Below are 19,883 nucleotides of genomic sequence, written 5' to 3' on the forward strand. Positions count from 1 at the left end.
TTTGCTGGATTCGTTCTGTAAAATATAATTTTTACCGAAAGTTTTGTAAAAAATATAATTTTACTAATTTTCCGCAATCAAAACTGCTGAATTTCCGTAAATTACATAAATTTACCGAAAACTGCAAATAAAAATTACTGATCACAACTGTATCGGTCTGTAATTCAGTGATACTGTAAAAAGTGTGGCGAATGTACTGTAAAAATAATCTTTTACAAAAAGAAACCGCAGTACAGTACCAGATTATTGTAAACATTACGGAACAGATTTGTGTTCTTGTACCATTCTGTCTAAAACGCTGTCCAGACTGGAAAGTTATAACATGTTATAACGGTTGTCAAATAATTGCAACACAAAAACCACCATCAAGATAGCGCTATAACATGTTATAACTCTGTAGTCTGAACGTACTATAATAGTACGTTCAGACTACAGAGTTATAACATATTATAGCGCTATCTTGATGGTGGTTTCTGTGTTGCAATTATTTGACAACCATTATAACATGTTATAACTCTCCAGTCTGTACAGCGTTTAACTCAGCATTTGCTGCCATTTCGTAATTGATTTTACTTCGGTTCTCTGGTGTTAAAAGTAAGTACTTTAATGTTTGTACATAATCCTTGATTCTGGACCAGGTTCTGGACCAATTGTTTTCAGCCACCATGGACGTAAGCTGGGTCTAATGCCCTCATCAAATCAAATGCACTTGTGTGGTTTACTTGCTCTCTATAAAGCCTGGTACGCAGCTGAAAAGTAATGACAATTCGACAGCAGGGATTTGTACCTTAATAATCTTGCAACCCTTGCTAGAAGCTAGCATTTCACATGACTGTTACTTTTGATTCGATTTACGTGCTAATTAATAATTGATTACATCGCAATACTTTGCACATTTCTTTGTGCCATTAATGAACCAACTAAAATCAATTAATCATAGAGCTAAAATATTGTTTTTTATTCAAAAAACTAGTTGAATTTGAGAAACACACGAAACATAGAGGTGATTGAATTTCTGTTCGATTGTAATACTCTCAAATTTAATCTAGTAAGAATAAGAAAAATTCTAATGGGAATGTTCGATTGGCTCAGATTTTGACAGATCATTTGGCTCAAAACATTCCTTCCGCTAGCTTCCGCTTATCTCTCCCTCTGAGTATTTTTACTGGTGGTAAATTTGGCGGGGAACTCCCAACAGTTTCAATGTACACTCACCAGATGGCACTGCGATCACATAAGGGTGGTGTATCCATTGCCTTTGTTCGAGGAATTGATTTGTGGGATATCTTGCCAGATGGAACAAACGATAACCTGGAAAAACCGAGGGGCACGCAATAGCCTTTTTGACTGCGTTGGATTTAAAGTACAAGCTCAACTACTTAATTACAAGTAATTAAAAATGAAAATTAAGTATTTTACGTAATTAAATTTAATTTCGCGTAATCAAAGCAGTGCCAGTGTAATTAACACGTACTTCAATTTGATTACGTAATTAATGTAATTAAAAATTTATTTTCTGTAATTAATGTAATTAAAATTAAACAAATGTAATTAAAAACGTACCCAAATCCTTATTCTTGAACTATTTAAAAAAAATTGAAGAAAACCCTTAACACATACTCGAATGAATCAATTTATTCAAAAACACTTCTTACACCCTGAAATACGCCCATTAATGTTTTACTAGACTACAAACATGACCAATTCTGCGAATACTTATACTAAATTTCTTGAAGCACCATGCTAGATGGAAACTGAAATAATCCACTCCCGACAATCGATTTCACTCTCGTTTTGTACGTTCAACATAAATAACTAGTGCACTGCATTCGTTGAATAATGCTCTTTAATGCAGAATTAGAATAAAATCGATTGTCACAGTGGGTTATATCGGTTTACAACTCTAGTGACAATATATAGTGAAAAATGATACTCATAATGAGGGCCGTGATTGCCGTACAAATGAAATGAGAATCACTTAGTTGTGACTCCCAGGTTGTGACCAGGCTTGCTTCCACTCACTTGCTATAAAAACATGATTTTCTGAATTTTAAATCATTAGATGTTATAATCATATTTTGTATTTGTTACATACAAGAAAAGGTTGAAAGGCAAGTGTTTGACTCATGAAACCTGTCAAATTCGCTTTCAGATAGTCACAATCAGCGATTTTACGACTCACGAGCGCTCACTCTGAGTGAACGCTCACGAATTATAAGATCGCTGATTGTAACACTCTGGTAGCGAAATTGACAGGTTTTATGAGTCAAACACTTGCCTTTCAACCTCTTCTTGTATCTAACAAGTGCAAAATATCATTATAACATCCAATAATTTCAAAATTCAGGAAATCATTTTTTTATAGCAAGTGAGTGGAAGCAACCCTGGTTGTGACGACAAGTCTTCAAATTTTACATTTCCTTAAATTCAAGCAATTCCTCGAGCAAATTTCCTCCCGATTAAAAAATGTTCGAATTTTAATAGCGAATTTGTTTATTATCGGGGTTGGAACCAGTTCCAACCCAGTGCGAAACCGAACTTTTTGTCAGTGCGAACCTCAACCTGAGCTAGGTTTTAAAAACAAATGATCAAGCTGGCGTTTGCAAGAAAACAAGTAGACCCGATCTTGATACCCGATCCAGGTTGGAACTGAATAATAAACAAATTCGCTATAAGTTATGCTCGCTGCACAGTTCGACAGATGATGATATTAACTTGTGCCTGAATTAACAGATTCAATGGAAGATGTATTTGCATTTGCATAAATTTTCTGATATTACGCGTGAATTCTTCGATTATTTCAATATTTCTTTCAAGCCTTTTATTATTATACTAATAATAATTAACAGATTTAAGGCAGAGTTCATTAACAAAAAAAAATTATAATCAGGTTTTGGTTGCAGACACTAAGATGAGTCAAACCAATAATTGTGTGCTCTTATTTGTATTATTGCCATTATGATCACATCCGTATTTAGAATTGACGCGATAGCACTTATGAAAGGCCCAAGCGCAATGTGGTCGGAAGCGGAACGGAAACGGAAAGTTTGACAGTTGTTGCAAATGACATGAAGCTGCCTAACCGAAGTCGATTAGGTTATAATTAGTTTTCAATCTGACAAGTAGGCTTACTCAGATCGGGCTTTTTCGCTGCCGCTGCCGTTCCGCTTGGGCCTGAAATTCGCCTCCCCATTATTCGTCTTTCCATGCGTCAACTACACGGTAACCAGTGTAAACACATTAATGTGTAAAATTTCACACATTTCGTGAAAAAAGGGGCCTACTCATAAAATGTGTAAACTACGTTTACACATTTATGTGTAAACCCAGCAAACGTCAATAGAAGTGTATTTTTTACACATTTTTCAAGAACGGTTTTTACCTTTTTTTACAGCGAAATGTGTAATAAGTAATCATTTCTAGAACTTAAATATAATGGGTGCGCATGGTTTTTTATTAACTTCGGACTTTTCTTATTTGTGTCAATGATAAAATAAAGATTGCTCGAATAAAATAATATTTTATTAAAAAAAAAGGAATGCCATCAAAAAATCAGTAGTGGCACCGGTGGTGTAGAGATAAGCGTGATTACCTCTTACCCCAGCAGGCCTGGGTTCAATCCCACCGCTGGGATGTTCTGAGGCATAACATCTCTGATCACGCCGAGAATCACGCCTCCCTTCGGAAGGGAAGTGAAGCCAGGAAGGATCCAGGTGTGGGAGCTGCCTTCCTGTCGTCAGTAGCATTGGTGCTCAGCACAGAAAAACAAATCAAGGAAAAAAACAAAAAATCAGTATGAAGCAAGCAAGCGACACACCGGACACTGAATGATTTTTTTTTTCTAAAACTTAATTATGAAAATAGTATTAATCACCTACCGTCTAGTATGTCCATCGTTGCACTGTCCAGCTTGGAACATAGTTCCTTCATTTTCCGTTAAACAGGAAATATATACAAATGGCGTCAGGATACAGCAAAGTTTGAAGTTTTTTTTTACCCATTAATGAGTATAAAAATACACATTTTTTGACTGGTACTTCATTCTTAAAATGTGTATTTTTTACACATTTTAAGATCTCCAAATTTACACATTTTTTGACAGCTGCATATAAATATAAAAAATGTGTATTTTTTTACTCATTAATGTGTTTACGCTGGTTACCGTGTAAACAATACTATGGGCAGAACTCCAAACCGATAGGAAACGATGAGTCCCATGTGCACAGGACACGAAATGATCGTTACCGATCAACTTGACACACTCAAGTTATCCGTGCCGGGAAGACAATTGCATACTAGCTGCGATTTTTTTCCCGGAAGTAGCGCAGCGTGTGAATGTCCAAAGTATTCACCAGCTCCAGTGTCCGTTCAACTCTTTCTCTTAGGAGCTGTTCATAAACTACGTAGACAGTTTAGGGGGGGGGGGGGGGGTTGACAATTATGCACGGCCCATACAAATTAAAAAAAATTGTATGGACGCAGGGGGAGGGGGTCAATAATTAAAAAAAATGTTTACGTAGTTTATGAACAGCCCCTTATCGGCCTCAAAAAAAACTTCTGATCCTGCGAAATGGCCAGCGAAAGAACTACCGCCTTCTCCGCCTTTGTCACCGTTCCCGCTTGATCAGGTACCACGTACAGAAATCGATCATCGCCAGTCAAACACAGACACATCGGTGACTGATGTTTTGAAATACGATTGATTTCTATATTGCTAAAAAAACCGAGGGGCACGCAATAACCTTTAACTCCTACGCAAGCCTTTTTTAAGTACAATAATTACAGTTAACTACATGATTAATTACTTTAATTACGAGCGTCGGAATTTTTTTGATGTAATTACTTTTAAGTACAAATTTCAGCTTTAATTACAAGTCGCATAAATTAAGTACATTAACTCCATTAATGTACAGCGAGACATGTACTTAATTTACCCCCAGCGTACCGTTAGACCCTTTCGTTATTGGCCCGTGAAACAAAAATTTCACAGGCCCTTTTGCTACGTTAAGGATAATGTCAGCTCTTATAAATTGAATCGCTACCGCTGTTATGCCTTCAGAATAGACCCTATAAACATACATCTCCCGGGACCTACGAGGAAATCTACGTTGGTGATTGGTGCCAATTCACATGCAACGATCGGTTCGTGATTGGAAATGTAGTCGGATTTCAATACTGCCGAGGTGTAGGCAGGGCAAAAACCTATATCCTGGATCACGCCCCTGTTAAAGCGCCGAAGAATGCGGCAATGAACACGGTAACCAGCGTAAACACATTAATGTGTAAAAATTCACACATTTCGTGAAAAAAGGGGTCATAAAATGTGTAAACTGCGTTTACACATTTATGTGTAAACCCATCAAACGTCAAAGAAGTGTATTTTTTACACATTTTTCAAGTACGGTTTTTACTGCAAAATGTGTAAAAAGTAATCATTTATAGAATTTTAATATGATGGGGACGAATAGATTGCTCGGATTCAATACAATTTAATTAAAAAAAAAAATCACAGCCAGACAGCGGGCAATTAAAAACTTAAAAATGATTTTTTTTCTAGGGCTAAGCTATGAAAATAATATAAACCACTTACCCTCTAGCTTGTCCATCGTTGCTCTTTAAAGTTTGGAACGTAGTTCCTCATCCTTTGCCTAAAATTGCTGAAATTTATTCGCTTAGGCAAATGGCTTGCATCAACGAAGCAGTATGCAGCAAGTTTTGAAGTTTTTTTTACCCATTAATGAGTATTAAAATACACATTTTTTTGACTGGTACTACATTCTTAAAATGTTTTTTTTTCACACATTTTGAGATCTCCTAATTTACACATTTTTTGACAGCTGCATATAAACATAAAAAATGTGTATTTTTTTACACATTAATGTGTTTACGCTGGTTACCGTGAAAGGAATGTTTGTTTGTGCTAACTGGTTCAACCTTAGAAATAACGGATTTAATTTGGTTTCACATCCACCACGAAAACAGAATTACAATAGAAAATTATGTTAAGCACGTTTTGCCTCTTTGTATTTAACCCCAAAATGTATGGTTAAGGGGAAGCTTACCGCCCCGAAAATATAGCTTTTTTTTCGACACGGTTTTTTTTTTAATAATGGGAATAATTATCGAAAATTCAAGAAAATCAGTTTTTTCTTAGATTATTAACAAAATTGATTTCTCCACGGATACAAATTTTGTTCATTCAAATCAAAAATAAATACTCTAAACATATAAATGATTCAAATTAAATTGAAAACATGTTCAAAATTAAAATATTTATTTTGAATTAAATTCAAAAGCATGTTTTTTTCGAGGCTGATGCTGCTCCTGCTGATACCGATGACCGGTCACCACCACTTACGGTGATTGAATGAGCACCGTTCAGTGAGACCGCATTGAATTCGATTTTTAAGTCTGTGTTAGGGAATGCGCTGATTTCAGATATTCGGTGATAATTTTGATCACCACTGCAAAAGTTGGACATTTGTGTAATTTTCAATAACCCATTGAAAATTAATAAAGTGTTCATTTTAGCAGATTGGTAGATAAATTTCTAATCGTTTGGCTTGTTTAGAATTAAAATCTATGTGGTCAAAACCTGACCTCTTTTCGTAACGCGATCGATTTTTTGTAATTGCACCCCCAATATGTTGCCGAAATACGTAATACTACCTCAAAATCATACTTATGGGTCGTGGAGTTATAATTGTCAATTTTCCGAGACTTGGAAGCATTTTAAGGGTTATAATAAATTACAGAACAATCTATAAAATATTGCGGACAAACCCTGGAATTTTAAGTAAAAATTAAAAGTATTCAAAGTTTTGATTTTACATAAATATTGAGGAGGGCTCCCTCATAATTTTCCAAGGGAAAAATTCTTAACAGAATTCCTGAATTATTATGACATGAAGTCCTTAGATGAATTTAGAGGGATTTCTATGCAGAAGAATGCAAGTTCCAAATTAAACTCTTGGTAATTTTAGAAAATTTCAAAAGGAGTTTTGAAAAAAAAAACTTTAAGGGAAATTCTTACGTGATTCTGAGGAGATGTGAATGGGAATCGTGAGGAAAATAACAGATGGATTTTAAGAAGAATTCCAAGAGAATTATTATGAGAATTAAACAAGAAACAGAGTTCTAAGAGTGTTCCGTGGATAATTTCAACCCTAGTGCGAAAAATTCATCACAGAGCTTCAACCAAATTGATTGCAAAAAAAATACTGATAATTAAAAAGAAATTCTTTAAAATACTCCATGGGGTTTCTGAATAAAATTTCATAAGATTTCTGCTGCTTTGAATAGTAAATTTTGAAAAGAATTTCAAAGGAATCAAAGTCTCCGAATGGGTTTAAAGTAATTCTAAGAAGGATTCCAATCAAATTCTTAGAAAGAGTTTCAAGAAATTCCAAAAAGAATTCAACGGTAATTATTACTCGGAGTATTTCTGGTTAATTTCAGAAGTATTCCATGATAATTCAGAGAAGAACTATAGAGGTAACTCTAAGACTAGTAGGTCCCGAAGAAACGTGCTCAAGTTTTTGACTCAGCTCTGGTACTCTCTTCGGTCCCAAGCTAATCGATTCACCCCTCGAAACATAGGAAAATTCACTAACCCCTCATTTTATCTGTCAAACTTTCATAGCGAATCAAAACAAACATTGCGTAGTACTAGAATTTCGACTAGAATGGGATACTTTAATCGTTTGCTTGGGACCAATAGGCTAGTCAAGTAGTGAGCCAATTTAAAATCGTTAGTTTCGTATTGATTGTTGGTAGAACCATAGAGGTAACTCTAAGACCAGAAGGTCCCGAATAAACGTGCTCAACTTTTTGGCTCAGCTCTGATACTATCTTCGGTCCCAAGCTAATCGATTCACCCCTCGAAACATAGCAAAAATAAATAACCCCTCATTTTATCTGTCAAACTTACATAGCTAATCAAAACAAACATTGCGTAGCACTAGAATTTCGACTAGAATGGGGTACGTTAATCGTTTGCTTGGGACCAATAGGCTAGTCAAGTGGTGAGCCAATTTAAAATCGTTAGTTTCGTATTGATTGTTGGTAGAACTTCAAGTTAATTCTGGAATTCATATCATGAGCATAATGAAGAACGAGAAATTAAAACCCCAGAAAAAATAGTTTAGTTTCGGTTTTACAAATATTTGTTTCGCAAATGCCCAGCATCTTCAATATTTTCCTTTCATGCCCATAACATATGAAATTGAAACGACAAAAATCAATTTGAAATATTGCTGAGTGATTTAATTCTAAAAACAAAAAGATAAGAATATTATGCAGTAAATAAAGTAAGACATTCATTTGGTAAAGAATCGCTCTGTTTTAATGGTTTATTCTAAAATCCTGGTGTAAACAATTGTTGCTGTGGCATGGTTAATTTATTTTCCCGTTTCACTCTTCGAATTCCCGGGTTTTTCCGGTTCGCTGGTCACCCTACAACTTAGCCTGGTGGCAGGATGGCACCGTTACTTTCCCTAGCTATTGATGTAATGGCAAATAAATACGCTTCGACTAAGACAATAATTAACGTGTTCAACAGACAATCAAAACAACAATTGACATTACTGTAATATCTTGACCTCAGTATGCACAACTGTAATACTTTAAAACTGCCTGTCCAAAAACAATAGCAATACGTCACGTAGTTTATACTAGCAGTTTATAGTTGGCATTGCTTTCTTTTACGCTTTGAACCAGTTCTTGAATGTTCTGGTACTCAATATCAGATAGTCAGAAATTCAAATGTCGGCCTGCTCTTCGGATTGTAGTTCCAGCAGTTTTCCATGATGTCGAACACCTTATCCGGGCATATGTCCGGTTGAGACGTTGAGAGAGCCGTTGACCGTTCTCAATCAGTTTGATCACGTCCACTCCTTTCATGTCGTGGTACGGTGGGGCACCGAGTGAATACATTTCCCATAGCGCAACCCCGAAGGACCAAACACCGCTAGCGTGGGAAAAGGTTCCAAAATTGAAACTTTCCGGTGCAGACCTGGAAAAAAACAGAAATCCGTCAGGATTTTCAAGTTGGCTGCATACTGGCAAAGCACTTACCATTTGATGGGCCACTTTCCGCCCTGGCTAGCATGATAGTAATCGTTCCCGGCACCAATAGCCCGCGACAGGCCGAAATCGGATATCTTGGCTTGGTAGCGAGACGCTAGCAAAATATTTCGAGCTGCCATATCCCGATGAACAAAGTGGTGCTGTTCGAGATATTGCATTCCTGAAGAAAAAGAAACGGATACGATAATGTATTGCAATGATCGGTAGTGCGGAGCAGTCACTCACCACATGCAATCTGCGCAGCCCAGATGATCAATTCATGCTTCGGACTAATCGTATTCTTGTTGGCAATGATGTAGTCCAACAACGAACCCTGCGGTACCAACTCCTCGAAAATCATCAGCGGTGGTCCCTTGCAGATACCGATCATAACGCTAGCCTCTCGCAGGAAATCCACCCGATTTCGTTTACCCTGGCTCTCGACTAGCTGTTTGATGGCAATTGACCTAAACTCGGACGGTTCTTGTCCTCCCGGGATGAGTTGGTCCGTGCCGGGTTCCAGCTGACACGGTCTCAACAAGCCCTGATAAACATATCCGAACTCACCACGTCCCAGTATTTTCTGGGTCAGGATATACTCCTTGGAAATGAAGTAGTTGGGTCGATTGGATATAATGCGGTTCAGTCGCATATGCAGTCGGTCATCTTCGTCCTGTTGCTTTTGGATAATGGAAAGGAATTCGGAATCGCCACTTTGAATGCTGTCGCGACTGGCTGTAGACATGTTGGAATCCAACCGGTCGAAAGCACCACCCGAACGGAATGCTGCTAGCAAAGCAGGAGGTGGACTGATCGGTGATGTACATTCTAGAGTCGGTGTATAATGAGTCACGCCAAGAGTGAAGCCAAGTCTACCTATTGAACTGTCAAACCGGCTACCTATCGTCCAAAGTAAACAAGCATTACGATGCTATGAAAGGTCCACGAAAGGTATTGCAATTAAATATAAAATATAATCGAAGAAATGATCATATACACGCAGTGAGCATTACATTTGTCAAGCGATACGTTTTGTAATGATCAGTAATGACAATTTCTACTATTTTCTTTAAGATAGTTCGACAAAATCTCTGATATTATAATGATTTACTACAGCCGTTAATTTTTTTCCTCGCTAGAAGTCATTTGAAGTTGATGCAGAACTCCTCTGTTGCCAAGTTAAAAGAAAGGGAATCTTTCGAAAACCGTGATGCGAGTTCAACTGTTTTTCTCTTGGCGTGACTCATTATACACCGACTCTAGTACATTCTACCGTTGAAATGCTAATTGCAAAGATCGGAATGTTCCGAGTGGCGATGTAGTTAGTTGCCGTTGGTGGTTTCATCGGTGTGTTGTTGGAGTCTATCGGGGGGAGCTGTGGATAAACCCATGGTTATTTGTATTATTATTGTTAACAAAATAGTGTACCTGAACAGGAGGATTCAAAGCCGGGGTCACTGGCGGTGCATCGATGAAATAAATTTCCTCATTACTATTGTCCAGCTGACTTTCGCCGTAGATGTTAGAATTAATCGATCGAAGGGTACGTATCATTTGCAGTTGATTCTGAAGATCTTCTCGAACCGAGTGCACTGTGCAATGGAGGGCTCGCCAGGGGGGGGTTGTACGTTATTGTTATTGATACTGTCGATGTTACGGCTGGACGGAATGGCGAATGGTTGGCCAAAGTCGATATCCACGATGGCACAATTATTGGGCGGGGAATGATGATGATGATGGTCCCACCTCTTACCCCTACAAAGGTTTGAGCTGGACGATTTATCTTTAAGATAATTAAATATGACATTTTATTACTTACTTAAGTGTCCTGAGCGCCATCCCTGGCGCAAAGGGCCAACGTGAAAGATCTCCATCCTGGGCGATTGTTTGCTTTCGCCTTGACCTGGGCCCAGGTCAAATTCCGGTCGACTTGCTTAATCTCCTTGTTTAGGCTTCGCCGCCATGAGCCCCTGGGTCTGCCTCTGCTGCGATGTCCGGCTGGATTTCAATCCAGCGCTTGTTTGCAGATTTCATTTCCGCACTTCCGTAGAGTGTGGCCAACCCACCTCCACTTACGTTCCCGAATTTCTGTCGATATCGGCTTCTGGTGACACCGTCGATGGAGCTCGGCATTCGAAATCCAGTTGTGAGGCCACCAAGCACGAATTATATACCGCAGGCATCGGTTGATGAACACCTGCAGCTTCTGTGTGATCTCCGCTGATACGCACCATGTTTCGCTAGCGTACAGCAGTACAGATTTCACGTTAGAGTTGAAAATTCGGATCTTCGTGCGGAGACTAATCTGATTTGACTTCCAGATGTTTCGTAAACTCGCAAAAGCAGCCCTTGCCTTCTTGATCCGTGCACCTATGTCACTCTTGGTTCCGCCGTCCGACGCTATCTGGCTGCCAAGATATTGGAAACTTTCAACCTTCTCCACTTCCTGACCAGCTACCGTAAAATTGGATGGATTTCCCGTGTTGATATCCAACGATTTAGTCTTGCTGACGTTGATGTTGAGACCTGCCGCTGAGGAGCGTTCGGCGAGATCGTCGAGCTTACTCTGCATGTCAGAACGCCGTTGTGATACTAAAGCAACGTCATCCGCCAAATCTAGGTCGTTTAGATGCTCCATTGTATAGGCTGCCAGAGCAACCCACGGTTCGGCACACGGTCGATCGCACCAACCATTATCTCGTCGATTACGATGAGGAACAGTAGCGGTGATAGAATACATCCTTGCCTCACTCCAGCGACTACCCGAATAGGGTCAGATAGGGCTCCGTTGTGCAGCACCCTGCACGTGAAAGCCTCATACTGAGCTTCGATGAGGTTGACGATTTTATCCGGAACTCCCTTGCGCCTTAGGGCGCCCCACAGGTTTTCGTGGTTGAGTCGGTCGAAAGCTTTTTCGTAGTCAATGAAAACCAAGTAAAGGGACTCTTGGAATTCGTTGACCTGCTCCAAGATTATGCGGAGCGAGACAATATGGTCCACACAGGATCTTCCAGCACGGAATCCCGCCTGCTGCCGTCGGAGAGTCGCGTCGATCTTCTCCTGTATCCGGTTGAGGATAACTTTGCATAGAACTTTGAGAACACAACACAGTAACATAATGCCACGCCAGTTATCGCATACAGTTGGGTCCCCCTTCTTTGGGACCTTCACTAAGACGCCCTGCATCCAGTCAGCCGGAAAAGTCGCGGTGTCCCAGATATTGCAGAATAGTTGATGCAACATTTGTGCAGATAGCATGGGGTCAGCTTTGAGCATCTCTGCTGATATGCGATCGACCCCGGGAGCCTTGTTGGATTTCATGGTTCGGATAGCAGCTTCGATCTCCGGTAGGGATGGCGCCTCAGAATTGACGCGAGTGATGCGTCGCACTCTTGGCGGTTCATGCCGAGATGTTGATGGCTGGTTGACCGACGAAACTTGTAGAAGCTGTTCGAAGTGTTCAAACCAGCGTTTCAGCTGATCAGTGGGGTCGGTGAGCAACTGACCAGTCGCGTCCTTCACTGGCATCCTAGGATTCATCCTTGCTCCACTCAGGCGTCGTGAGATATCGTAGAGGAGACGGATATCGCCTGTTGCTGCGGCTTTCTCACCTTCATCGGCTAGGGAGTCCACCCACGCTCGCTTATCCCGCCTACACGAGCGCTTCACTTCCTTCTCGAGAGCCGAATACAGTTGGCGGGCCTGGTTCTTCGCTCCTCTGGTTCTCGCCCGCTCTATCGCGGCTTTTGCATTTCTCCGCTCCTCTATCTTCCTCCAGGTGTCATCCGTGATCCACTCCTTTCTCTGAGCGCGCAGCTCACCCAGGTTGTTTTCACTCGTTTCAGTAAAGGCATCCTTGATCGCCGTCCATTGCTCTTCTACGCTGCCACCATCAGGAATATCCGCAGCTCTGGTCTCCAGTTCCTCGACGAATGACCTTTTTACTGCTGGATCTTCCAATCGGCGTGTGTTGAATCGCCGTCCGAGCCGCTCCTCCCGCCGCTGGACCCGCGCGATACGAAGGCGGATCTCTCCAACGAGGAGATGGTGGTCAGACGCGATGTCGGCACTGCGTTTGTTCCGAACGTCAAGAAGGCTCCTTCTCCATTTTCGGCTGATGCAGATGTGGTCGATTTGATTTTCGGTATGTCCATCACGGGAAACCCACGTGACTTTGTGCACTGGTCGATGGGGGAAGAGCGAACCCCCGATCACCATGTCGTTATTGCCACAAAACTCTGCCAACAGCTCACCGTTTTCGCTCATTTCGCTAAGACCATGGCGCCCCATGACACGCTCATAATCCGTGTTGTCGGAGCCGATCTTCGCATTGAAGTCGCCGATGTAGATCTTGATGTCACCTCTCGGAATTTTATCCACGACTGCATTCAGTTGACTGTAAAAGTTCTCTTTGTCCTGTAACTCGGCAGCATCGGTTGGCGCATAACATTGGATTATGGTTAGGTTACGAACCCGCGTTCTGAATCTGGCAACGATTATCCTCTCATTGATAGGTTCCCACTTGATGAGCGCCGCATTTGCTTGGGCGCTAAGCAGGAAACCAACTCCACGGTGGCGGGGAGCGTTTTCACCTCGAATACCAGAATAGAGTAGTACCTGTCCCGACGGCAGCTTGTGTTCTCCAAAGTTTGGCCAACGGACTTCGCTTAGTCCCAGGATTTCGAGCTTCATGCGTCGAGCCTCGCTGGCGAGTTGTGCCAGCTTCCCCTGTTGGGCTAGCGTTAGTACATTCCATGTTCCAATTCTTGTCCGTTGTTTTGCGCTAAAAGTCGTTGCCGTAATATCAGTCCGTGATCTTTCTCTATTGGTTTCTGTAACAGTTGTAAAGTTTCGGGGACAGTAGGTAGTTAGCCTAAGGTCTCCTATCCGCCGTGATGGGGCTGCCATCTTGGGTATAGCTTTCGGGGATAAGCGTTTCTTGTTTCAGCCGCTGGATGCCAGGCAGACGCTGTTTGAGCCGCACCTCCATGGTGTACAGACGCTCAGTTATTGTGTAGATGGGGCTGCCATCTTAGATTTAGCTGACACAATACAGCATTTCTTATTCAGCCGCTGGATGCCAGTCAGACGCTGTTTGAGCCGCACCTCCATGGTGAACAGACGCTCAGGCCGTGTAGGCCGCGACATTTTATCCAGGTTGGCAAACAAAATCGAACTGGTTTCAGTTACAGATATAAATTCCCTCTAGAGTTTACAGTTGCTTCACAGCGATATAAATGTTGAAAAGCTCAGGCGTCCACCTCTTAGTTCGCCTTTTTGTCCACCTAAAATATTCATAAGTATTACAAGCAATCAAGAGTTAATGAACAATCAACAAAGCATCCTATTACACTAGTAACCCCGCAATCTGATGCTATCATAATTTTCAGCAATGTCAGGAATGCTCACGAACCCCCAACATTTGCCAGAAAACTTACTACTAACTCAAGGTATCTTCCAAATAAGCTTCAAAATTGCATTTTTTTTTTTTATCAAATGTTAAATTCAATCCTCTATATCCGTAATACGCGCGCGAGGCTCAAACTACTATTAAATCAAATATCAAAAATCCATCATCACCATCGTGGCGAACAAAATAGTTTTTTCAGTGCTACAATAATTATTAAAAAGTCGTTATAACATATAATCCGTTAAAAATAACTTCGTCAAGATACATAATTTGTCAATTCATAAAAAAATCACTGGATAACCGTTCAAAAGACAGTTTTAACGTGTGAAATGCAATGTCTCTTAAATTCTGCTAATGTTGTTGAACGTTTAATGTGTCTAGGCATCGAATTGAAAACATTTATTCCTTTAAAAAATAATGAATTCTGTGAAGCACAAGTCAAGAAATGTGGTGTTCTTATTTCATCCGCGTTTCTAGTATTATATCTATGATAGTCACTTCCTCTTTCAATTCGATCACACAAATATCGAGGCAGCAAACCGTTAACTACTTTAAAAATGAACACCATAGTCAAGTATACAATTCTTTGCTTCACCGACAACCATTGTAAGGCGTCTAGCATCAAAGTTGAGGAAGTGAATCTATTACATCTCAAAATCAAACGCATTATTTTATTCTGCAAGCGCTGTAATCTCGATATTTGTGTTGCATTGGACAGAAATAAAATGGATGGACAAAAGTCTAGATGAGGAGAGATGATTGATTTGTATAGCTGTATTTTACTGGCAATAGTTAAATCGTTCTTCAATCGACATAGAATTCCATGCTTCTTGGCAATTTTCTTGATGACATTGTCAATGTGAGAGTTGAACTTAAGTTTGTCATCAATAATCACGCCAAGATATTTAATCTCCTGAACGCGATCAATAGTCTCATCATCAATTACAACAGAGACGTTCTCATTTAATCGATTCCGCGAAATTACCATAAATTTAGTTTTACTTGTATTCAATTTTAACTGCTTACACTTCAACCATCTACTTAGATACTGCAAATCTTCATTCAAGTGTGAGACGGCAACTTCTAAATCTTTAGCTGCAATGAATAACACAGTATCATCTGCAAAAAGGTTAATGTCGCAAAACTGCAAAACCGCAAGTCATTAATATACATAGTAAATAAAAGGGGCCCTAATACACTTCCCTGGGGCACTCCAAGGTTGTTCCCCACGGGACTGGAAACAGAATGATTAAAAACAGTCCGTTGAGTTCTGTCAGACAAATAGCTTTCAAACCATTTATATGCAGTACTCGTAATTCCAAAGCGCTTGATTGTACTTAACAATAAGGGCCTAGAAATTGTTTCAAAAGCGCGTTTCAGATCCAAAAAAACAGCAACAATCGTATCTTTACGCTCCAAGTTATTTTTCCACTTTGCTAACACCAAATTCAATGCAGTTTCACAAGAATGACCTTCCCGATATCCCGATTGTTCTGGTATCAACAAACTATTACTATTTAAATACTCCAACAGCTGGCCTTTAACAACAAGTTCTAAAATTTTCTCTAATGTGTGCAACATGTTGATGGGACGAAACTCTTCGGCTTTAATCGTTCCAGCAACTCTTTGAATAGGAATCACTAAGGATTCCTTCCAAATTTGTGGCACATGTCCAGTTTGTAATGATTCATTAATAAGGTCCAGCAAGATGTGGCCAATGACATGAAAGCAATCTTGAATAACTCTAGCATTAACATTATCTACTCCAGCCGATTTTCCTAATGAAAAACAAATAACTCTAAGTTCATCTAATGTGATTGGGTGAAAAACTTCAAATCTACAACTACTATTAACTGGCTGTTTTATTTCGTCAGGTTCATCGACCAATTCAATAGATTGATTAATCAATGAAACGCTATCTACGAAATAATCATTAAACTTAGCTGCAATTACTTGTTCTAACTGTTCTAATGTGCCATTAAAAGTTATGGACCGCGGTTTGCAATTACTAGGTTTTAATAAAGATTTCAAAATTTTCCATAACTCTTTGCTGTTGTTTTGATGCTGATCAATCTTCCTTTGAACATATTCACAACGAGTTTTCTTTATCGATTGTGAATACTTATTACGCGCGATTGTGTACCTAGTCCAATGATTGTCATTATTAGATCTACAAAACTTTTTGTACCATTTGTCCCTTTTCCGTTTAAGACGCAAAAGATCCAAATTGTACCAGCTGTTCGAATTTTTCAAAGAAACAAACTTTTGCTCAACTAGTTGATTGGTACACGTTTTCAAAGCGTTATTAAGAACAGCTGTAGATTCATCTAAGTTACCGGCCGCGAATGGAAAATCCAGGCTTCTCTCAACAAGATTTGAAACAGCTTGCTTCGAATATTTCCTCCAGCACTTCAATTTTACAAAATTATCGTTATCGTTAACATGACCTAAGACATTAATCACTAAAGTCTCATGATCGGTTATTTTCAAATCAGTATCCGTAACTGAACAAATGGAATTAAAATTGGAATAAACGTGGTCAATTAAAGTTCTACTGTGCCTGGAAATACGCGTATACTCATTTACCGTTTGCTTTAAATTAAAAAACTCAGCTAAACGCTTCAAATGATTCGAATTATGGTTATCACGCCAATTAATATTAAAATCACCAGCCAATATATTTAATTTACTAGAATCAAGGAAAGCCAGTTCTCTAAAACTTCAACAAAACGCTGGTCACTAGAACTGGGAGAATGATACAAAACACCATAATTACCCATCTTCATGCCACGTACAACTGTAATGCCCAAGAACCAGTTGCCATCAATAACTTCGTTGGTACGAAGGTTGAATTGAACTGATTCTTTGACATAAATAGCAACACCGCCAGTGTGTCTAGAATGTGATAAACAAGCAGCAACAATATATCCCGGAATACTATACTGATCAAAAGCTTCAATTTCTACAATATGAGTTTCAGATAAGAAAACTAAAAGAGGACGTTTTTCCTCAACAATCTGACGTAATGCTACGTAGTTTGTTGACAACCCCGCAATATTCAAGCATAAAAAATCGAATTGATTCACATTCCTGGAACTTGGCTGCTATTTATTGAAACGCAAGCTGCTTTTCTTCTGATCAAAAAGTCTTTTATAGAGCAAACATTCCGAGCTAAATGCGGCATGGTTGACGTCCAAGTTCATTTTTCGTTCTTTATTCATTTTCAAACAATTAATACATTTCAATACAGTTGACGTACACTCCGACGTTTTGTGTTGTTGGCTGCACCTAGAGCATCTATCGCAATTTTTGCAATCCATGCTCTTGTGCCCAAATTCTCCACATTTGAAGCATCTCAACACATTAATCGCGGGAACTATCGAGCACCGATACACTGCATCAGATTGGTCTGAATGACTTGCTGGAAGGGCGAAATCCGACGAAAAGGATAATTGTTGCAAGACTTTGTCCGAACTGATTTGTTCAATCAGACTATCTCGGTTCAGTTGGCTGTCGGGTGCTACCGGAAGCTTTTGTTTGATTTTACTTTTCCTCAAGCTTTTCATACCATCGATGATGATATTTTTATCTTTTTCTTCAGAGTCGAACTGTTGAATTTGGATTTGTTTTCGTCAATGTTCGGTGAAAACTTGGGTGTGGAAGTTCTTTCGAGGCTGCGATCAAAAAGCCCAACTTTGTTCATCTACTGCAGGATACTGTCATTTGGCACCGAAAGATTCCGAGCTGGCACTGCCGGATGCGCTGGTTTGTGGAGACTGTTGTCGCATAACTTGCAGAAATATGACGGGGTTCCATTGTTGCCTTAGTTGGCTAGCTGAACTGGAGTTGAGCTAGCTCCCGGGCTAGTTGTTGCTTTATGTTTTGAAAACAACAAAAACAACATTCAACACGACACATGAGCTGTCATTTGCTTTGGAACAAAGCTTTCACTAACACTAATCAAGCTCATGTGTAAAAAGTAATGTGACATAAAAACGATCAGTTCGGCGAGTTTATTTTCGGTGCAATTGTAGGGGCCCAAAAAAATACACCAATTTAAAAACGATCAGTCTTCTAGGCGCTCAATGTCAAATGACGTCACTTTTTTGCCGGCAATTCGTGTGGGTACCGATATCGAATATATAATGAAAAAAAAATAGATCGGCTCTCACGGTAATCTTTTTACTCATTTAATGGGTAGTTCCAGTCTCCCTCGAAAATGCTTACTTTGTAGTCAATCTCGATTCTTTTATATGGGTATTTTGCGGTTACCGTGCTGCTTGTTTTCTGACAGACGTCAATTTGATCGTTTGTTTTTAAAACCTATTAGGTTTTGCACCGTCGGGGTTAACCTCAATCTGATGACAGTTTAGTGGTACTGTTTACGTGGACTTAGCCGATTTTTTCTTGGGTGGATTTTCTCGATAATTTTTCAGACTGCAGTGAGATGTAAACCACATTTCTGCAATGTTCACGAGCAACATCCTTGCAATGCGCTGTTCCTCGACAATTTTCAAGTTAAAATTCGGAAATTTTAGATTTTTTTTTTCGAAAAAACGACTAAATGCTTGTAAACAGTACCACTGAACTGTCAAAAAGGTTCAGCCGATTAACACTGAGTTCATTCGTGACGTCACGCTGCAGAACCTAATTGACGAGTGCACGGATGGATTTGAGTTCACTCACTCGACAAAAAGTGACACAACAGCGGGGCCCTGTTTACTAAAAATGAACACATATGTGTTCATTTTTAGTAAACAGGGCCCCGCTGTTGTGTCACTTTTTGTCGAGTGAGTGAACTCAAATCCATCCGTGCACTCGTCAATACACACTAAGATTTATTTACAGTATGCTGTATTTTTTTTTTACCGAATATGGAACAGCTGAACATTCGGTAATCTATTCGGTAATTTTATAATTTACAATCCGTTCAGTAAATTTTCTTTAACCTCGAGTTGTCAAAATTTACTAAACTGTATTGTAAATTTTTACAGAATGATGCAAAACCGTTTGGTACACACAGAAAAAAAAGTTGTTGAATATTGCATCCAAACTGCTGCAACCAGGTCAACCCATCGGTTGTTTAATATAACGTTGTACGATGTACATCGATTTTGCGAACAAAATTACATCCTTTTTTATAATATTGTATCTGCTTTTTGCTATTACATCATTATTTCATACATCAGCTTGAATTACATTGATCGATATTACTTTTTTTTTGCTGTGCATGGTTCAGTTACAATTTTTACCGAAATAACTGTAAATTGTTTCCCGGTATGAATAAAAAGTAATGATTTTTAATTGATTTTCTTTCGTGTGTTTTATTCAAATAATGATGATAACAAACAAAACGAATCGATTGACTCATAAAGCCTGGTACGCAGCTGAAAAGTAATGACGTTTT

At 39.4% G+C, this 19,883-nt stretch overlaps 1 protein-coding gene and 1 pseudogene across 1 annotated transcript; both read right to left on the reverse strand.

Annotated features, from left to right (window-relative positions):
* Positions 1–8,751: 8,751 nt before the first annotated feature.
* Positions 8,752–9,886, reverse strand: LOC135713550 (tyrosine-protein kinase Shark-like). Its single transcript, XM_065236673.1, has 3 exons — positions 9,313–9,886; positions 9,076–9,247; positions 8,752–9,013 (listed from the first exon to the last, which is right to left on the reverse strand). The coding sequence occupies exons 1-3, from the start codon at positions 9,809–9,811 to the stop codon at positions 8,752–8,754; spliced, it is 933 nt and encodes a 310-aa protein (XP_065092745.1). The 5' UTR covers positions 9,812–9,886.
* Positions 9,887–17,249: 7,363 nt separating this feature from the next.
* Positions 17,250–19,191, reverse strand: LOC135713560 (uncharacterized; annotated as a pseudogene).
* Between the last annotated feature and the right edge of the window lie 692 nt (positions 19,192–19,883).

The sequence above is a fragment of the Ochlerotatus camptorhynchus genome, unplaced genomic scaffold, assembly GCF_037179485.1.
Source record: "Ochlerotatus camptorhynchus isolate MF236.1 unplaced genomic scaffold, CSIRO-AGI_Acam_v1.1 ptg000568l, whole genome shotgun sequence".
In the NCBI taxonomy this organism is placed as follows: domain Eukaryota; kingdom Metazoa; phylum Arthropoda; class Insecta; order Diptera; family Culicidae; genus Ochlerotatus; species Ochlerotatus camptorhynchus.

Excerpts from the sequence above, each read along its gene's own strand:
- LOC135713550 (XM_065236673.1), bottom strand. The coding sequence starts at position 9,811 with ATGTCTACAGCCAGTCGCGACAGCATTCAAAGTGGCGATTCCGAATTC. Across the intron at positions 9,248-9,312 it reads GGCTGCGCAGATTGCATGTG|GAATGCAATATCTCGAACAG; the intron begins GTGAGTGACTGC and ends CTTTTTCTTCAG. Across the intron at positions 9,014-9,075 it reads GGAAAGTGGCCCATCAAATG|GTCTGCACCGGAAAGTTTCA; the intron begins GTAAGTGCTTTG and ends GTTTTTTTCCAG.